At 43.9% G+C, this 21,000-nt stretch overlaps 1 protein-coding gene across 3 annotated transcripts in view; it reads left to right on the top strand.

The window, feature by feature from the left end:
• The window catches only part of MTFR1 (mitochondrial fission regulator 1), a 33,605-nt gene extending 13,394 nt beyond the window's left edge, over positions 1–20,211 (top strand). For all 3 annotated transcript variants that reach the window (XM_066578275.1, XM_066578273.1, XM_066578274.1), the window contains 6 exons: positions 583–681; positions 5,964–6,076; positions 7,390–7,631; positions 10,778–11,036; positions 13,590–13,746; positions 14,846–20,211. In XM_066578275.1, coding sequence (XP_066434372.1) covers positions 583–681; positions 5,964–6,076; positions 7,390–7,631; positions 10,778–11,036; positions 13,590–13,746; positions 14,846–14,911 — 936 coding nt within the window. In that variant the 3' untranslated portion in view covers positions 14,912–20,211. The remainder of the gene's footprint in view (positions 1–582; positions 682–5,963; positions 6,077–7,389; positions 7,632–10,777; positions 11,037–13,589; positions 13,747–14,845) is intronic.
• Positions 20,212–21,000: the final 789 nt, after the last annotated feature.

Raw genomic sequence — 21,000 nt, 5'->3', positions numbered from 1 at the left:
GCTTGTCCATCAGAAGAATAATTGACATCCTTTTCTGCCCGCTTTTGTCAGGGACTTGTTCACATTCCTAGATTCCCATTTTTTTCATATTTTTCCTCAATCACAGTATTTTCATATGCTCAAGAAAAACCTCACAAACGTTGTTGTGTTTGAGCTCCTCTAGCACCGATGGCAAGGTCGCATTCAATTTGCACACATTGCTCAATTTTCTCATTCTAATGTAAATCCCCAGTGCTGCTGATCCACAGACCGCTTGTTGGCTTCGTTCTATACTGCCCGCCAGGGTCACGTGCCCATTGTCCACACAGGGTAGGGCCAGTCCTGACAGGGCGGGTGACCCTAATAAGCGGCTCTTCAGTGGATTTGTGGTAGAGCGGGTCCTATTGACTTATTGTGCGCTAGGCTCTTATCAAAAAGCAGCATAATCTGTAGTTTAAACAAAGCCTAAAAAAAATCACAATCGGATTTCTCTCTCCGTTGGGATGGAAACCTTTCCGTGTGATTTCATGACATCTGTAGTTTTATCATTAGAGTTTCTGAATTCATGTGCAGTTTTTTTTAAGTATTCGCTTTTTATTTCAGCCACTTTGGTCAGGAAAATCTTACGGATCATCTCGAAGTATAGTACGAAAAATTGGCTCAAATCTCCCCATCTTACAGTCACCGAGAGTCCATTTCCAGGTACGAGGCCTTTCTATGCTGAATATATGTGTATTAATGAGGTGTTAAGAGTCCCAGAGCGACCAGTTCAGGTCCTCGCATGTGTTATTGTCAGTCTATTGTAGTTTCTTTATAATACAGATCTATGTTGTCCTGGTCATGTGATGGTTGGTTATATACCATAGCTCTATAGAACTGGGCACCAATGTTACCACGATGGTTGGTTATTTACCATAGCTCTATAGAACTGGGCACCAATGTTACCACGATGGTTGGTTATATACCATAGCTCTATAGAGCTGGGCATCCATGTTACCACGATGGTTGGTTATATACCATAGCTCTGTAGAGCTGGGCATCCATGTTACCACGATGGTTGGTTATATACCATAGCTCTATAGAGATGGGTATCCATGTTACCACGATGGTTGGTTATATACCATAGCTCTATAGAGCTGGGCATCCATGTTACCACGATGGTTGGTTATATACCATAGCTCTATAAAGCTGGGTATCCATGTTATCACGATGGCTGGTTCTATACCATAGCTCTATAGAGATGGGTATCCATGTTATCACAATGGTTGGTTATATACCATAGCTCTATAGAGCTGGGCATCCATGTTACCACGATGGTTGGTTATATACCATAGCTCTGTAGAGCTGGGCATCCATGTTACCACGATGGTTGGTTATATACCATAGCTCTATAGAGATGGGTATCCATGTTACCACGATGGTTGGTTATATACCATAGCTCTATAGAGCTGGGCATCCATGTTACCACGATGGTTGGTTATATACCATAGCTCTATAAAGCTGGGTATCCATGTTATCACGATGGCTGGTTCTATACCATAGCTCTATAGAGATGGGTATCCATGTTATCACAATGGTTGGTTATATACCATAGCTCTATAGAGCTGGGCATCCATGTTGCCACAATGGTTGGTTCTATACCATAGCTCTATAGAGCTGGGCATCCATGTTACCACAACGGTTGGTTCTATACCATAGCTCTATAAAGCTGGGCGTCCATGTTGCCACAATGGTTGGTTCTATACCATAGCTCTAGAAGGAGACGACCATTTTATGTCTCCTCCAGCAATTGTCGCTCCTCTTGAAGACCTATAAAGAACAGTTTAATTCGCTTTCAGTACCTTTTATTATCACGTTTAGTGATGATTGTGTAAGTTAAACTGATTACACCCAACCAAATGTACCACAGTGGTCTGTCTGACGGCTGACGATGCTCTGAAGCCGGTGTGCATCATGGGTACTTGTAGCATTGTGTAGCAATATCAAGCCATGTGTGATCAGCATATCCATGGAGCCTAAAAAAGTATTGCCCATGCCCTAGTCCAGAAGCTTTTGACCCCTATGGAGCCAAAACTGCACTGTGAACAGCGCCTTAGGGAAACCGCTACCAGGCATACAGCGTGGCCGCTTTACTAAGCCCTGCATAAAGTACAAAGTAAGGAGTCCCCTCTGGTTCTTCGCATTCCTCCATACTACCAGGTCAGACTGATTCTTAAGACTGTCTATAGATTCCACCAAGTAGCTGCCATACGGTGTAGGTGACATGAATCCAGTGTCCTGCCCTAGTAATGCAGCTGTCACATGCGTGTAGGTGCAAGAAGAATCTCAAGCGCCATGATTTCCTATGCAGATTCCTTGGGCTGCGGAGTTCAGACAACGACATCTTTGTTCTGTGTGCTTCCTAAATGTTGATCATAAAACACTGAGCGTATTGTCCAGACGGAAAACATCAACTAGGTTTACAACTGCTGAAGAGGTACCTGGCCTGTGGAAGGAGGGAACATCACAGGGCTATATGCCGGTTGGTTTTCAGTTTGGACAACGGTTGTTCACTCGACAGTCCTCCAACTATTGATATTCCCTTTCAGTGTGGACTGTGTACAGCTTTGTCATGCTGCTTTTTATTGCTTCTTTGACTGTTTACTGACCAAAAAACAGGGGGGGGGGGGGTCTGTTCATTTGCACTAAATAAAGGATTACAAAGCACACTTTGAAATCATAGCTTGACCCTGTAAAGGTGCATTAACACACAAAGATGATCACTCAAAAGATGGCTTTTGAGCGATCATTTTGCATAAACTGCTAGTTGATATGAATGTCTATTAGTGCCAATTAGTAGCCTGTGAGCCACCAGGAGCTGTAATCGGGGATCAGACCACCCGCTGTTCTCTGAATAAATTTCCTTTGTTCTGCCAGCAGGGCTGACAGCTGAGACAATGTAATCAGCGCTCCCCGGGCAGAACACAGCGTGCTGTCCGTCTTATCAGCTATTTAAAGATGGATTTCATGCCGAACTAAAACTCATCGTTCAGCAGAAAAGTGAAAGATGGGCGCATTTACACACTATGGTTATCGCTCAAAAGATGGCATTTGAGCGATAATCTTCGTGTCTAAATGGGCCTTAAGGCTTTGGGTTACAAATGCGTAGCTGCATAGTTAGCGCTGTTGCCCCATAGTGCTTTTGATGAATGTGGTGAAGGGTAAGATTGCACGGGTTTGCTCAAAGTATTTCCGTTTTCTCCTACACTCTAAAACTTTTTTACATGGGATGACTGTCGGCGCCCAACAGATGTCCCAACGGCCATCGCTTCTGCGCTTTCACACTGCAGTGATAGTTGTTCAGTAGATTGAGGCGGAGCACAATGGAGATCTCTTCTCGCCACCCGCCTCCATTCATAGTAAACAGGCAGTCGTTTGTAGATTGATAACTCCTGTTTACATTAAGCAAGAAATTGCTCGTTAGTCGCTTTATTTCAGTGAGCTCAACTGAAGCAACTATTGAGTGATTTCTTGATCAGTGCCCTATTGGTGGCTGTGTACACGGGGCGGCTGTCAATGAAATCGCTGTTTTACGCAATTATTAGGACAATAATCGTCCCACATAATGGTACCCTTTTGACCCTTTCCAATCCAATTTGTATTCTGATTTTCCTAGGGGGCTTACTTTTTTTCTGCCATTATAAAATGGCGCTACCTGCTGGCTAAAGCCAGTACTGCATGAGGTGATACGTTGGATAGGCTCCGACAGCAGAGAGGCTGGCAATATACACTAAGAGAACCCCGACGGACGTCTTCCAACATCGGAGCTGTACAGCCTTAAATCATAATGTCTTCAGAGGTCCGACTGGATTGGAAAGGGTTAATAGGTTAATGTAACATTTAAATTGTGAGCTGCAGTGGAAACAAGGATGGATGAGTGGTGACCGTTTATGTACCGTGCTGTGATAGAAGTTGGTGAAATACAAATAAACATGGAAACTTTGTAACCTAGTATGTTACGCTGAAGAGAGACAATGTTCATCCAGTTCAGCCTGTTTCCACCCCCCCCCCCCTCCCCCTTGTTGATCCAGAGGAAGGCAAAAAAAACCCCCTAAAAAGCAGCATGACTGTCCAATTTTAGCAAACAGCTACGGGTCTGCAAGTTATAGCTCTGGACTGTAGGTTAATATTTAAAGTGTGCATCCAAATTGTATACAGAAAGCATTATGGTGCAGGGGGGCACACCCTCATAGCAAATGAGCTCTTACTAGCAGCCTGGACCCACCATTGTCCGTGCCACTGGCTGCTCATATGTATGTAGTAGGGGGCAGAGCATTCTGCAGTGTCTTCTAGGTTCCCATTCTTGGTTTGGGAGCCCAGCACCATAGGAAGTGATGTGATTCTGCTGTGGCGGTCCCCTTCGTGGGTACAGGAGCCTAGAAGACAGCAGGATGCTTGGTCCTCTAGTGCCTATGGTTGAGCGGCCCACGGCACAGACCAGGCTGCTGATGGAAGCTGCTACCCAGATGATTGTACCAACTCCTGCACTGTAATAATTTCTCTCTAACACAGGAGGGACACGCTTTAATATTTGCAGTAATATTGCAAAAAGGCCATATTGTTCTGGCCTAATGCATGGACTAGGTAGGTCCTTGAAAAGCCGAGTCGTTCCCTTTAGGCTAGGGCTGTACAGTGGAACTGCGTCGGCTGCAAGTTACAAAGATTACTGCAACTCGCACACTGAAGATGAAAGGCCTTGCCGACATTCCTCCAACATTCCCTATATACATTAATGTGTTGATGTATAGATCTGTTCACAAACGATGGGCTGCAGGGATATAAGATGCCTCTGTGAAATGTCTACTGCGATTTCTGTATATGGCTTCTATCGCACTAATTCCTCTTCATCCGCTGATTCTCTCCTGAACTGCTTCATCTGCTCTATGAAGGATGGGGCTTCTGAGCCACCGTAGGTCAGTGCTCGCCGAGTCTCGCATGTTCCCAGTCACTGTGCCCATGCATGTGTGTTTGTGACCTTTAATAGTGAGGTTTGTATACCCCTGTGTGATGTATTACCCAATAGTACATTTCATTATCACCGGCTGCGTTGTTCTTCAGTGTAGAACAATATAAACGGTGTCTTGTATCCCGTCTGGCAGCATCACACTTCTAGCATTGTGGAAGATTTGACACGGTTGTAATCCCCTAGTGCCTACTGTAGGGGAACAATCTGGCTGGCCGCATCCGACCCCTGTGATAGTCCATTACCGCAGCTTACAAACTAGAGCCGTGACCGCCGGGCCAGCTGAATTACATTGTACACCTTTCCATTTAAAACTACCATTGGTAGGATCCACAATCCAATATCTTCTCCGTGATGGATCGGATTCTTGGACGTGACTGGATGGTCATTTTTAATTTACATTTTTTTGCCTGTAGGCGTCTTGATTCTGCGCTATTTTCTACTACTTCTATGTATTCTATTACTTTACATGAGGCCCGTTGATTTAAGGTGTGATAATCATTTATTGCATGCTTTTCTTTTCCCTGTGTGTACAGTCATTCAGCAATTCTAGTAAGGATCTGTTCACACAGCGGTCATTTGGCATGGAATTGATGTGGAATCTGCATCAAATACTATTACCGGGGATGGGCCATAGTCTAGACTTTGCAGATTGGAAATCCGCATGCAGAAAAAAGTGACCTATCACTTCTTGACTCTAATTCTTTACCAGAAGGTCCGTACACGGGTCTGCTTGAGAAAGGCCCAATACACCTGCAGATCCATGTCACGGCTCAGCTCCAGATCTCTGCTGGGGATTTTGAGACCAACTCAATAACTCTGCCGTGGCTTCCGCCGTCGTCCCCCCCCCCCCCCCCCCCCCCAAACTCCTTGCTTCCTGAGAAGCATTACATTGCATGGCTGATCCTACATATGAGGGAGGCCTGTGCATGCCCTGGAGTCATGTCTAATCTTAGTAGTGATCTTTACCTTCTGCTTGCAGCTTATTCCATACCCTGTAGCAGTAAATGGCAGCAATGCCAATGGGACCATCGCTACATTCGCGGATGTGGGATGGGTCGCGGACGAGGAGGGAGAATCGTATGCGAGGCTCAGGTGAGTGTAAAATTATTAAAAAAGTAAACTTCTTATTTTACGGTTTGGCGTTCCCATTCTATTATTTTCTATCATCCAGCAGGGAAGGCCTCGCTGCAGGTTCAGTATCTGTAAGCACAAGTGTACACATGTTTATGGTCCAAAGGCCACTTGGTCAGCCGCATGAAGAGGCCACAATTAGATTTGTGCCTAATGTGTTGCATAACCTTATAATGGTCTGTTGTGCCAGATTAAGGCCGGGATCCCATCTGTGCGGCAGTCAGGTTTTTGTTTTTTTAATTCCTCATCCAGCATGTTCGTGAAAATCTGTAGGGAATCTGATGTTGGGACGGATCCTATAGTTTTCTATGGTGGGATCCTTCATGGCATTGGATGCATGACTTTAGATATCAGAGGTCACCCTGCATTGAACAGAAAAACTTTGCATGCAGCATCTTTCTGTCCAGCTCTGGGCACCAGACTCTGTTTTTGTGTATTTTATGCACTAGTCATGAGTTGTGTGGCTCGGACATAAAACAACTGGCCTGTTATAATAGGTATATCTGCATGTTGCCGACGGTTGCATTTACATTTTTGCCTGAGGCTCCATTTGAAGCATCCATCGCACATCTGTTGGGAAGACTAGTGCTGCTTGCATTGTCATTGTTACCATCAAAATGATGGAAATCGCTGTGGATCCTTGCGGACTCCATTATAAGTTGACAGGGTCCATCAGCGCTAGTGGTATTTTTTTGGATCTGGCACAGCGTTAGGCTTTTTGTTATAAAATGAAACCATGACTCATATGGAATAAGAATCTGTGCGAGGCTTAAAGCTACGTGGCAATATGGGATATACGTATGGTCACAGAGGCATGGTTTAAAGGGGTTTTCTGTTTTTTTTTCTATTTATTGACCTATCCTCAAGATAGGTGATCAGTAGGTTATCGGTGGGGATCTGCATTTCAGAATCCCCGGGGATCAGCTGATCTCGCTGTCGGTATGGCAGGACTGGATGTCATCGAGATTGGAGCAGAAAGCCTTTTAAGCAGCAAAGCTGCCTATTAAACTTTTGGCTCCCACCCATAAGCACTGACAGAAGCCAGACAATAAGCTGAGCTGCGGACCCCACTGACCAACTATTGATGCCCTATACTGAGGATAGGTCATCAATGGTGAAAGCCCAGAAAAACCCTTTAATGTGGTGTTGATATTAGCAAACTTGGAGCCTCCTTGGGTGCCTCATCATCAGGTGAGGACAGTTGTGGCTGAAGGCCTGTAATGAGCAATGCATTAATAAGGTGTTTTAGCTAAGAACATGTAACTATCTTGCAGGACACAGAATAATGTGCACCACAGTCCGCCACTAGGGGAGGACACTGCTCACTGTGACAGACAGTTCCAGAGACATGTTTCTTTGCCTGTTGTGTTAAAAGAAGAACCAGAGATCAAACCTCGGCCAGCGGCCAGTGAAGAAGCTCTACAGAAGATCAGCGCACTCGAAAGTGAGCTAGCCAACCTAAGAGCCCAAATAGCCAAGATTGTTACCATCCAAGAGCAGCAGAATGTAGCGGCAGGTACAGTAATACACAATTGCAACACTTTGAGTTAATGTAATACATTGAGTTAGTAACAGGTGCCGACCAAATGTCTTCCATCAGTCTTACTGGTTTCCCCTAATCTGGACAGATCCTTTTTTATAAAATAAATCCAGCCTTACTCACCTGTTACATCCAGCATCGCTGCTCCAGTTCTGTTAGCCGGGCTTTTGTTTACCTGGCTGCATCCATCATGTCACATTGACAACATGACAATGTCATTAATACGGCCAGGTAAGCAAAACCCGGCAGAGAGACCCGGAGCAGCAGCACTTGATGTAGTAGGTAAGTAAGCCTTGTTTTATTCAATTTCCCAATGTGCCTAGCGTTTGTCTAAAACTGGACAACCCTTCAGCGGTACCTTCACACATTGCGGATTTGCCGCAGTGATAAAGCCATGCCAAAAACCGCTTCAAAATCGGCACCAAATGCATCACATGTCAATGTACTCTTACAGGGGTTATACTAAGATTATAAATTATCCCCTATTGACAGGATAGGGCATAACTTTGGTGGGGGGCTCACTACTGAGACTCCTGCTGGTTTTGAGAACTGGGTTCCTGCCCCCGCCTGTCACTGTGGGAGTCACTTCTCCCCTGCAGTAACATCAGAATGAATAGACTGCTGGCCGAGCACCTTTATGTAAAAAAAGGAAAAAGAAGAACCTTAGGTATCAACAAGTTCCCAATAAACTGTTTATCCTGCATGAAGAATAGCGGCTCCCAAAAAGCACAATAAAAAGCGTTCAAAAGTCAAAAGGTCATGTATTATGTACCGTAAAATGATACCAAAGGCTACTACAACTCATTCAGTAAACTACAAGACCTCACACGGCTGCGTTGGTCGAAAAGTAATCTTACGATCTTGGAATGCAGAGATGCTAATAAACACTTGAAAACAATAGTTGTAGACCAGCGGTAACACGGGAAAAACCTCAAACGATGAATTTCAAATCTCCACAGTCGTCGTGGTCCACAGAATAAGGCCGGGCTCATACAGCCGTAAGCGTAAAACGCTGCATGGGTTACGCAGCGTTCTACCGCGGTGGCCTGGCATACTGCCATGTATGGCAGCACAATTGTACAGCGTATCTCACAAATGCTGTCATACACAGTCCACCAGGTTTTTTTTGTTTATATTTCCCGCGCCGTTGTGTGTGTCGGCATCCGTATATACGCACCCACCGAGAACAATGGGCTTGCGCGTTTTTGCACAGCAAAATCGAACATGCTGCGTTCTTTCTTACACTCACGTTTTCCGCAGTTCTGCTACGCTAATGTGATCAGAACTGCGTAAGGAAATATAATTGACCGCGAATTACTGCATATCACACGGGCGTACAGTGCATGTGTAATATGTGGTAATCGTACACTTGTGTGAGCACGGCCTTGGACCATATTGGAATTGCGTATTAAGCAGGCCCTGTACACCCGTGTTATACGTGGTAACTCGCAGGCAATGAATTACATTATCATACCCAGTTCCGCTCACATTAGCGTGTTGGAATGGAACGTGACAAACTGGTTTAATTTCAACTCCTCCGTATTGCCAGGTTACTGACAACTCTAATTATACAAACCGGAGGGCGACTGCATTCACACAAGCATGTTTATCACAACTCCTGCCTTTTTCTGTCCATAATATGGCGCTAACGTTCATCTGTGATGCTGTTCACATAGGCGTAGATGGTGAGGATGTATTGTAAAAGCGTAGCGTGGATAACGAGTGATTAAAATACAGAATCACTGCATAGAGAATTACCTGCATCAGAAGTTTCCAGCTTAAAGGGGTTGTCTCGCGCCGAAATGTTTTTTTTTTTCCATAGGCCCCCCGTTCGGCGCAGGACAACCCCAAAGCATGTGTTAAAAAAAAAAAATGTTATTACTTACCCGAATCCCCGCTCTGCGACGTCTTCCTTCTTCCTTCACCAAGATGGCCGCCGGGATCTTCACCCACGATGCACCGTGGGTCCTTGCCCATGGTGCACCGTGGGCTCTGTGCGGTCCATTGCCAATTCCAGCCTCCTGATTGGCTGAAATCGGCACATGTGACGGGGCGGAGCTACGAGGACCAGCTCTCCGGCACGAGCGGCCCCATTCACCAGGAAGAAGACCGCACAGCGCAAGCGTGTCTAAAAAAGCAAGAAGACATCAGAATTAGACGGATCCATGGCGACGGGGACGCTAGCAACGGAGCAGGTAAGTGAATAACTTCTGTATGGCTCATATTTAATGCACGATGTACATTACAAAGTGCATTAATATGGCCATACAGAAGAGCTGAACCCCACTTGCTGCCGCGAGACAACCCCTTTAAATTTATACTGCAGTGTGAACAATAACCCACAGAGAAAACAGTCATGGAGCTCCAGGACTAATGAGGGACTGAAACTTTTTTGAAAGTTTCTGTTAGTTGACTCCAAGCTGCAAGTCTGTCAGCCGGTCCTGTTACTAACTCGCTGCTTGTAGTCTTAAACTTTTACTGATCTATGGCCATTTTCTACACTGTGCAAATCAGAAGTTGGAGCAGTAGCCATAGTAACATTAGTTTAGTTTTTTTTTCTTTTGACGAATTTACCAATTTTACAAAAGTGCCAATAGCTTGAGGAGCCTTCATTACCTGGTGAAAAACTGATAACGCAGCAGTTGCTGAGAAAACTAATTCAAATGTGACCGCCAATATGGCTGCATTTTCCATAGTCACTTTTGATAAGATTTCCACTGCTGTTGAATAGGTAGAATGCCAGTATATCTGTAGAAGAAAGAAAATTGCCCAACATTGCTTATTGTAACATAGTTTGTAAGGCTGAAAAAAGACATGCATCCAACCAATTCAGCCTTGCAGACCATAATATTATGATGATCTGTCCATCCTGCAATGTTGATCCAGAAGAAGGCCATGCCCAACCCACATGAGGTTACAAGCCAAGTTTCCTCATCGTAGGGCAAAAATAACCCTATTTGGAGTTGGTAAGCAATCAAAATAAATCCATGTATCAACAAGCCCCCTGCTGTAACTTCACCATGGATAACGCCACATAGTAAATGGGTAATGGGGCATTTCACTAGTCCGACTTGTACTGGCAGAACTGATATTTTTCATTTTACAATACATTTCTGTTGCAGTGTCTACTCCTACAGCTGCACATGTCCCTGGCGCTCCTCCTGTGTGTGCTGCGCCGCCGCCGCCACCACCTCTTCCTCCTCCTCCGCCACCTGCTTTTCATCGGAGTGTCTCCGCTATTGACCTCATTAAGGAGAGGAAAGGAAACAAAAACCGTTCAGAAGCGACAGCGATTGAAAACGCACCAAAGAAGCCTGAAATACCAAACATGTTGGAGGTCCTTAAAGACATGAAGGGAGTAAAGTTGCGCTCAGTTAAAAGGTAACGTGTGTTTAATCCGTATTTGAATTTCTAATGGATCTCTCTAGCTACTGAGGCTTACTTCACATCTGTGCTACGATTACTGTTACTTGGCTCCTTTGTAGGAGCTCAACAACAAAAATGGAAGCGCATGACTGTTGGCACCTAAAACTCGATTGACTCCAATGATGTCTGTTGGGTTTTTGGCATGCCACCCAGCATGTTCAGCAGGCACCCCGATAGCTGTGTGGTTTGCTGAACATGGTTGACATAAAACTGCCGTATTCTTTATATCCTAGATGAATGTTGTGCTTTTCTTACTTTCTGAACTGACTCACACATTTTGGCATTGATGCACACAAATGCAATGCCCCGTACTGATGCAGCGCTGGTGCTGATTAACTTTTTTCCTTTTTAAGCAGTTTAGACTACTTTTCTCTTGCCGTTGAATCAATGGCACACTGCTGGACCGCCAGGTACTTTGTGCTGTGACTTCAGTGTTATATTGGGATATGCTTATTGACTCGCCTATACAAGGCTGCAAATGGAGTGATCCTCTACAGTCCATAATAAACCAATGCCATTTACTATGTTTTAGAAGTTTGTGTCTTTGGTGGTTGTGCATTACAAGGGATTAGCTAAAACAATTAACCAATAAAGCGCCAGTCTAGTCCACGGGTTGTCTGGTATTGCAACTTAGACCTATTGACGTCAACAAGGATGAGCCTCAATACCAGACAGTTGGACAGTATTGGTGAGTTTGCTGGCAGAAAGGGGCTTTTAGGAAAATCCAAGTCTTCAATAAGCACTTGAGTCTCTGTAAATACTTTACTTGTTTTGTATCGTTTAATACCAAACGTATAAGTTCTGCAGGATCCTTTTTTGGACACAATTAGGTGCAGTTGGCAGGTCCTGTGCCTGATCCGGCTGTAACCGTCCTCTGAGCCGTCACACAGATCTATTAGAAGTTGACTGTACTTGGCTAAAACCCCCAATAGTTACAACGGGCCCAATAAGTAAAGAATTTGCAAAAATATTCAGTATTTTCTGTAGTGTAAAACTGTGGAGTGTTGTGTGAGTGGAGCACGCTTGTCGACTGCTTCATGACTTCTAATCCCCGGCTGGCATTTAGTTTTTCTGTTCCTCTTTTTTAATACATATATTAACAACGTTGTGGAGGGATTGTACAGTAACATACCAATATTTGTAGATGATTCGATACTATGTAAAGTAATTAACAGAAGTGAGGACATAATGTGGTTGCAAGAGAATCTGAATAAGTTGGGGGACAAACATGTCAAATGGGGTTTAACACTGATGAATGTAAGGTTCTGCACATGGGCAGGAAATGCAGGTCACCATTACACACTAATGGGAAACCACTGGGCAGCTGCTGCCAAGGCAAGTAGGATCATGAGGGGCATCAAGAGGTCTAGGGGCACATGAGAACATTGTCCTTCCTCTTAACAAGTCACTGGTCAGACCACACATGGGATATTGTGTACAGTTTTGGGCATCTGTACTCAAGGAGGACAAATCAGAGGTTGAGCGGGTATAAAGGTGGGCAACTAAAGTAATAACCTCTCTAGGTATTGTAGTCCGCCCATTCCATTTATCAAAATTGGAATTATTCACCTAAGAAAATAGACGTCTGAGGGTCGACCAGATAACTATGTATAAATATATCAGGGGACAATACAAAGATCTCTCCCATCATCTATTCATACCCAGGACTGTGATAGTAACAAGGGGGCGCCCTCTACATCTAGAGGAAAGAAGGTGTCTGCACCGATATCTTAGTTACTGTAAGAGCAGTGAGACTATGGAACTCTCTGCCTGAGGACGTGGTGATGATAAATTCAATAAAGGAGTAGAAGAGGGGCCTGGATTGTTACAATATTATATGTTCTAGTCACTGACTACTCAGAAGGGTCAGTGTTCCAGGGGTTATTCTGATTGCCAGATTGAGATCAGGAAGTGCTCTCCCCCCCCCCCCTCCCCCCCCCCCCCCCTCTCTAAAATGAGGAAAATTGGCTTCCACCTCATTGGGTTTTTTGCCTTCCTCTGGATCAACGTTGCAAAATAATGGTTTGACCTGGAAGGGTCAGACTTACAAACTGTGGGACTATGATGGAACAGAAAAACAGAATGCTGCAATGCAGACGTGAAGAAAGCTTTAGTTATGGGAAGGGATTAAGAAAAGTAATACAAGTCTATTGGCAAATAAAATGTGTGGGGAATTGTGCTGTGTTGTGGGCTTGCTGTGAATTTCTTCACTTGGCTGCATCCTCTATTCCAGCTTTTGTTCTGTATCTAAGGCCAAAGTAATCTCTTAGCACATTACAGGGTTTTATATTCCATCCAAGCTGGAGACAATCCCTTTAATGCTGCATGTGATCTTCCAGTCTAAGGTAGAAGCAGCCTTGTGTGCTGACCCCACGTACGTACCTGGGCTCGCCTTAATAGGCTGAACAAGACCACCTCTTCTGTTGTAGTTTGCAGGTGCTTGCATTATATGTCCCAGAACCTCACACGGGTCAGAATCTTATTATCGGGCGTTTTATTCTCTTACAGGTCTGAAGAACGTAAGCCCAGTGACCCGAGTGATCCTGCCGCTCTCATTGCTGAAGCTTTAAAAAAGAAGTTTGCTTACAGATATAGGAGTGACAGTCCTGGGGAATCGGACAAAAGCATTCCTAAAGTGGAACCCAAAGTTACAGAAACTCCACTGGTATGTGACGCATCTAACCATCATCATCATCCTCATCATTATCCTCATCATTGAGTCATCATGGTTATTGCCATTAGTTTATTTCCTTCTAAATACCCGAGAAGATGAACAGTTGCACATGTAATCACCGCCTGCCCTGACCAGGCCATTTGCCCTCTCACGCCCATCTACCAACACTGTGAGGCAGTGACTGCCTAAGCCACAAGCATGTCTTTAATAGGCAGTCAATTATGACAGCCCTGAAGGCGTTCAGAAGGCCCCCATCTGTCAAGATACCTGGGCAGCACCTCATGATCTCCTTGGGGGAGGATGGGAAGCTGATTGGGACATTTCAAGGTCGCTATCAGTATTAAAAGCGACATTTTAAAGGGCTAACCCCTGCAGGTGGGTGTCAACTGTCAAAAATGACCAACACCCGCTGTGTAGAGAAGGTTTTACTACTCAAGCCCATGCTGTACATGTCAGGAAGGGGTTAATGGAGTTCTGAGGGCTCACTCACACGGGCTTATGGGGGCTGCATATTATTTTTCACGGGCATAATATGCAGTTAACTAGGCATGTAACTTGTATTTACTACGTATTTTAACCCTTTCCAATCCAATTTGTATCCTGGTTTTCCTAGGGGGCTTACTCTTTTTCTGCTGTTATACAACAGCACTATCTGCTGGCTAAAGCCAGTATTGCATGAGGTAACATGTTGGCTAGGCTCTGAGAGCAGATAGGCTGGCAATATACAGTAAGAGAACCCCGACGGACGTCTTCCAACATCGGAGCTGTACAGCCTTAAATCATAATGTCTTTAGACGTCAGACAGTGGATTGGAAAGGGTTAAACCCCATAGCCTATAATAGGCGTATTACACGTCACAATTGGACATTCTGCGTTTTTTCACACGCCTAATAGGAGTATGAAAAAAAAAAAAAAAAAGCATGCCTGAATAGCCCAATGTAAATCAATGGGCTTTTAGAACTGCTTCTTAAGTGCATGAAAAATCCCCATGTAATACACGGCCCCTGTAGGCCTGAGCCCGAACGATGATGCATTACATCTGTGCAGGTTATAACTTTTTCTCTCTTCTCTGTTTTGCTGTTTTCGCCAGTTTGGACCTCACATGCTGAAATCAACAGGGAAAATGAAGAGTCTCATCAAGACTTCGGATTCATGACCAAGTGTCTTTGAGGATCTTCTCAGCTGCTCTTCACCATTGACTGCTTTTAACCCGGGCTGTCAGTATTCAGTGATGTTAAACTTGGACGCACAATGTATCATTGCTTGGAGGGAACTTGTGAGCCGCTCACAATCTGCTGTAACACTAATTCTTGCCGTACAGAAATGTAATATATAGTAGCGAAGTAATGCTGAGGAGTGCTAGTCATGTATTTATAAGGGTTTTGGTACTATAGTTTATGAAGAGTCTTAAACTGCCTGTACACTTGAGACAAAAGTTGGCTGAAAGTGGTGAATTTTCACCATTTTTGGCCGACCATCGCTTGGAAAATTAACGTAAGCCTTTGCGATGGCTGAAAATGTAATCGGCCAGCTTGGAAAATTTTGGGCCAATTTTTAACTTTTTCGCAAGCCTCTGAATCATTTTCTATCCTTTTTTTGCGCATGTGTTTTAGACTGTCTCTCTGATCAGCAGAGTCTAGTCTCTTCTGCCCCTGGTGGGATCGTTCGTACAAACAGTCCCTTATGCGGACTGTTGTGTGTATGGCTGGCTATACTGTATATAGGAGTATGGACTGTTACATAGACTTTTCTTCCATTCAATTCAAAAATGCACTATTTTATCAAAACAGGGAAATTCACTCTTCTGATGTGTTCTAAAAAGTTACATTGGTGAAGTTTGAGATCTTGGCTCACCAATGATTTCCAGAATTAAAGGGGTCTAGAGATCACTTAATATCCCTTTAACAGAGGTTTATTACTGGAAATGTGATGCAACCGTGTAAGTCATGTCATAAATTGGCATGTTTTGTCAGATTTCCAGTAGCAGAAATTCTCCGCTGAGCCAAAAGGGTAGAAGTTGTCTGTAGAGCCCCTTCTAATTCTGAATAATGGTGGTTTGTGATTGGACACACCAGACTACAACATTGTGATATGTTACATTGGTCATTTTGACTAAATTTTCCTTTAAAACGTACCTAACTTTTCAGAAAAAGCTGTCATGTGTTTACATGCGGATCAGGAAGCTATCTTTTCTCCTTGGGCAGAGCCACCTAGAAGGTGAGTGAGGAGACTTTTATAAGGCCGTCCATGCTCCTCGGGGTAATATGTTCCATCTCCCTTATTTGCTTGAGGAATAACACTACTTGTGGCCATCATATGACTTGAAGGCATATTTACTAGTTTTTTCCTCTGCAGGCTGAATCTTTGATTCACAGTTCCCTCCGAACTGGTGGGAGGAGCCTGCTATACGGTTTCAAAAACACACTGCACAGACAACTGCAGATTCTGCTCTTTTAGTAAGCACTAATTCATATGGGTATAATTTCTGTTCATATTACGTCTGTATTTTTATGGACGTAATATGGACTGCATAAAGCCCAGTGATTTGCATTGGGGTATTCAGATGAGGCTTTTTTCACTCACTCACTGGTTGTGTGAAAAAAAATGCATCTTGTATTATTTTGGTCTGTAATGATGAGTTAAATCCCATATTAAAGTTTATGGGATTGCATAAAAACACAGCAAATATGTAGCTGCATGTGCATTCACTGCGTCTTCACACGTTGCCAGAAGACTGTAGGTTAAAAAAATAGTGACTTCAATTGGGCTTATTTTTTGCGTGCATTAAAACTGCAGGGAATATGGATGCAACATGTGTGTGTAATTTAGTGTGCTTTGGTGCGTACGCTTTATTTACATACACATGCTGTGAAACATCAGTAGTGTGTACGATCCCTTACAAATACAAGCTCATCATGTAGGAATGTCCAGCATTACTGAGCAGTGAAGAGATGAATAAACAGCAGCAGATAGCTCACCATTATCTCTAGCAGCACTTTTGTGTCTGTCCTCTCTTCCTTTCCTCTGTTCTTATCCCCCTCTTCCACTTCTGCCCTCTTTCGGATTACAGTCCCATTCCTGATAGCAGACAGTCGGTAACAAGTAAAAAAAAAAAGAGAGGCCCCTAGTGGCCAGCACTTTTTTGAGTGATTTTCTTTTATTTTTTTTTCCCAGTACAAAAACAGCATTTTAGGTTATCACGCATATAAACAGAAGTTGTTTGACAAGTAAGTGACCAGCTAAATGTCCTTCTGTTATGGTGTTGGAAGCAATCGGATTATCTGTTTCTTTAGCAGAGGGGTGACCGCACAGTAACTTTCTCCTATTTTAGGCTTTTGAACTTCTACAGAAGCGCTGCCCTCTTGTGTGTTTGTAGGGTTGTGGGATACATTGGAGCAGTATTGTTACCCCATCAGGCAGGGTGGAGGCGAGGACATCTGTATGTTACATGGTTGTATATGCCAGACCACAGTATTATTTTACAGGTCATCAGATCCCACGAGTTCATCCACACAAGATCTGTCAGATCCCTCACTGCTTTCTCTTTCTCTTATCTCCATTTAAGGCCTTTCCACTCATAGTGCGAACAGCGGGAATTCAGACTGAAATTCTGCAGCATAATCCTCAATCAAATCAGCATATGGAGTAAGCCCTGAACCGTGCAGTGGACCATGTAATGGGGGCTTCACGACTGCACGCAGATAGCATCCATTTCTTTCTATAGGTCAGAACAGTTCTTACCACCTTGATAAAAGGTACCAGTAATACTGGCGGCACACCTGCTTAAGCGCATTGCATAGTTGTGCGTGCATGTCTTACAAGCAAAAGCCACGCAGCCACGCTCCCAATCACTGAAATGGGCAATTAGTGTCATTAGTTCAGTATGTATATATTTCCCTGTGCAGGAAAATAGAGCACAGTATGTGCACGCAAAATGCGCTTACGATCGGTGGCTTCTGTTCACGCCATATGGCGTACGCAAACGTTTCATGCGTAATACGCTGTGCACATATGTTCACGTGAATCCGGCCTAAAGCTGCCTTCACACAGCCGTATTCGCGGCTAATCTGCAGTGGCCGTATACACAAATGATCCGCATTTTTGAGAGACTTGTCGTTATTTTCAACTTTTGCGTTCCATAGGGTGAAATCCACAGCAAAAACGGACATCGTGCAGATTTAGAATCCACAGCAGATTCCATATTAAAAAATCTCCTGCCCTGCGGAGTGGAAAATTTCCAAGGTCGTCCACGTAGCTTGTACTGTAAATACCGCAGCATATACGGCCTGCGTGCTACACCCTAAAATTAATGCGTGCAGAGAGCTGCCTGGTAGCACTTCGGTCCCGTGGTCTGAACATTTTCCTCATGGGAAAGCTGCGCAGAATTAAAGTATTCCTACTGTTTGAGGTATATCGGAGTGCACACTAAGGCTGCGTTCACACATGGCGGTTTTGTTGCGGTTTTTAATTGCGGTTCTTTTGTAATTAAAAACTGCATGCGTTTAAAAAAACTGCAACAAAAACGCCATCTGTGAATGCCGCCTAATTACCCATGCCAGGTGCTTACACTGTTGGAGGAGCAAAGCCGTGCTGACGCCATTTCTATTACCTTACTGCTGTTAAGGTGATTTCTATAGGAAGTGGATTTAACAAAAAGCAGGGTTTCTGTGTGTGTCCTAGTTTATATATAAAATAGCATAAAGTGCTATACAGGAACTCGCAGCTTGCTGTAAGGCTGTATATGGATGTGTTTGCTATAATGAGGATTTCTGAGCGTTTAGCAATGGATCGGGGCAGTTTGCAGGATCTCAGGGTGGTAATCACGATGGCTGGGGCACCTGGAAATCTCTTGGATTTATACAGTATTCAGTTTCCAATGACAAACTTCTTGTTTTATTGAAGTTGAGCCATTTAGTTTTGAACATGAGTGGTGAATCTGTGCACACGGCTCTATGGAAATGGACTTTTTACTGTGTATTCCCCCGTTTTTATATACACTTTTTTTTATTTTTTACTTTTTTCACATGACCTTTTACTTGAGAAAACTGTCATTTGAATGCCTGAGAACCACCATCTTGTTAGCTCTTATGTTGTAATACGCTCTCTGTGAGGAGAGGATGGCGACTGTGCGCAGGAAATGATCACTGATCTTATATGTAAAGACTATGGACACTTTGGGGGTGTTTTTCCTAAATCGATATATATTTGGGAGCTGACAATCATTTTTGCAGTAGGGTTTCATTAAATCTTTTGCTCAGATTGGCCGCTGCAGCTTCTACATATCGCTGTATCCAGTAGTTGCAGACTGACTTCCCCTTCGCAGCTGTCAGTGAAGCTGGTCTGACGGTTTAAATGTTCAGGCCATAAACTAGCTGAGAAGAATGTTCCTGAGTGAAGAGCGAAACTAAGTTGGCAGACCGGCTTCACTAGTGGATCTGAAGGGAAAGTCAGTCTGCAACTACTGTATACAGAGATATGTAAAAGCTGCAGAAGCCTAATGGGGCAACGTTTTCATTATTTAATGCAAACATGATTTTCAGGCAAGATTACATGCATTTAAGTGGAAAAACAAAATGCCTCAAAGACGTTCACAACTAGATGCCCCTCATCGGTAACAGGCTGTTGGCCCTATGTTTTGTAGTATATTCTTTGCACTACTTCATAGCTAAGTAAGAACACAGAAGTTAGTCTCAATTAACTGGAGGACCCATTTAATGGGACCACAAACCACGGTGACTACTGCTCTCTGCCATTCAGGCCACAAGGAGGCAGATTAGAAATCTAATCTAATCCAGAAGATCCCGAAACACTTAAACATTCTTGTGAATTGTATTAACTGCTTCACATACAATGTTGCTTTTTTTCTAAACTGGCAACTTTGAGGTTAATGGTCCTTTTTAAAGCGTTCTGGTAATTCCTTCACTTTACCTGATCAGTCATCCTATTAAGAAATGGAAATCGGTCCGTGTAAATGCAAAAAAATCGTTTAAAAGTCAGCAATAACGAGAAGTGAACCAATAGTAGTCCGCATATAAACCATCACGGGATTCACGCTGTGTGTAAAAGGTGAGGCGAGGAGCGAGAAGCCCGCGATCCAGCAGTGAACTCGACGCTTGGCATGAGCGCTAACGACCTTAGCGGTGACATAAGCGCCGCTGCAGTCGTTTACACGACTCTCAGCCCGTCTAAGTGGAATTTACTTACTTGACGACTATTTACGCCTCGTAGCACTTAATCATTTTCTTTGACACGTTTAAATGGTAGTGATTTTTCCATTACAACAGAAGTAAACTGGAAGCCCCTCGTATAATTTAAGGTTTTACCCGTTAAATATTTTATTGTATATTGAATTTTGTATTGACTTTGTGATTTGAACTTAAATCTGGCCAATAAACACTAATGCTGTGTTCATGCTTACACGGCCGCGATGCAATAAAACGATGGCTTGTTCACCCATTCTTGTCCGTTTATTTCACATACTGCAGCATTGTACAAAGGTCCAGCCTTTAAGAGCAGATTACACTTTAACTGATTTAAAGGGGTTGTCCCGCGGCAGCAAGTGGGGTTAAGCACTTCTGTATGGCCATATTAATGCACTTTGCCATATACATCGTGCAGTAAATATGAGCCATACAGAAGTTATTCACTTACCTGTTCCGTTGCTAGCGTCCCCATCGCAATGGTGCCGTCTAATTTCAGCGTCTAATCTCCCGATTAGACGCGCTTGTGCAGAAGGGTCTTCTCCCTTCTCTTCGGTCTCGGCACGAGCGGCGGTCTGGCTCCACCCCCTTCTACGCATCATCGCGTAGCTCCGCCCCGTCACGTGTGCCGATTCCAGCCAATCAGGAGGCTGAAATCGGCGATGGACTGCACTGAGCCCACGGTGCACCATGGGAGAAGACCCGCGGTGCATCGTGGGTGAAGATCACGGCAGCCATCTTGGCTGCAAAGAAGAAAGAAGCTGCAGAGACGGGATTCGGGTAAGTAAAATTTTTTTTATTTTTTATGACGTCTCTTGGGTTTGTCCCGCGCTGAACGGGGGGGTCTATGAAAAAAAAACAAAAAAAAAAACGTTTCGGCACGGGAGAACCCCTTTAATACCTGAGGGTTTTTTTTTTTTTAACTGAAACTTCAGTTTGTTTTTTGTTTTGTCCTATTAGAGGCCCTGAGTACAGGAAGTTAGATTTTTTGTTTATTTTTTTAAATGTTCGTATACTTGGGCTGAATTAAAAAGAACCAATCACA

Source organism: Eleutherodactylus coqui, chromosome 9, assembly GCF_035609145.1.
Source record: "Eleutherodactylus coqui strain aEleCoq1 chromosome 9, aEleCoq1.hap1, whole genome shotgun sequence".
Taxonomy (NCBI): Eukaryota; Metazoa; Chordata; class Amphibia; order Anura; family Eleutherodactylidae; genus Eleutherodactylus; species Eleutherodactylus coqui.
Note: the sequence above shows the minus strand (reverse complement) of the source record. Positions and strands in the feature narration are given on the sequence as shown.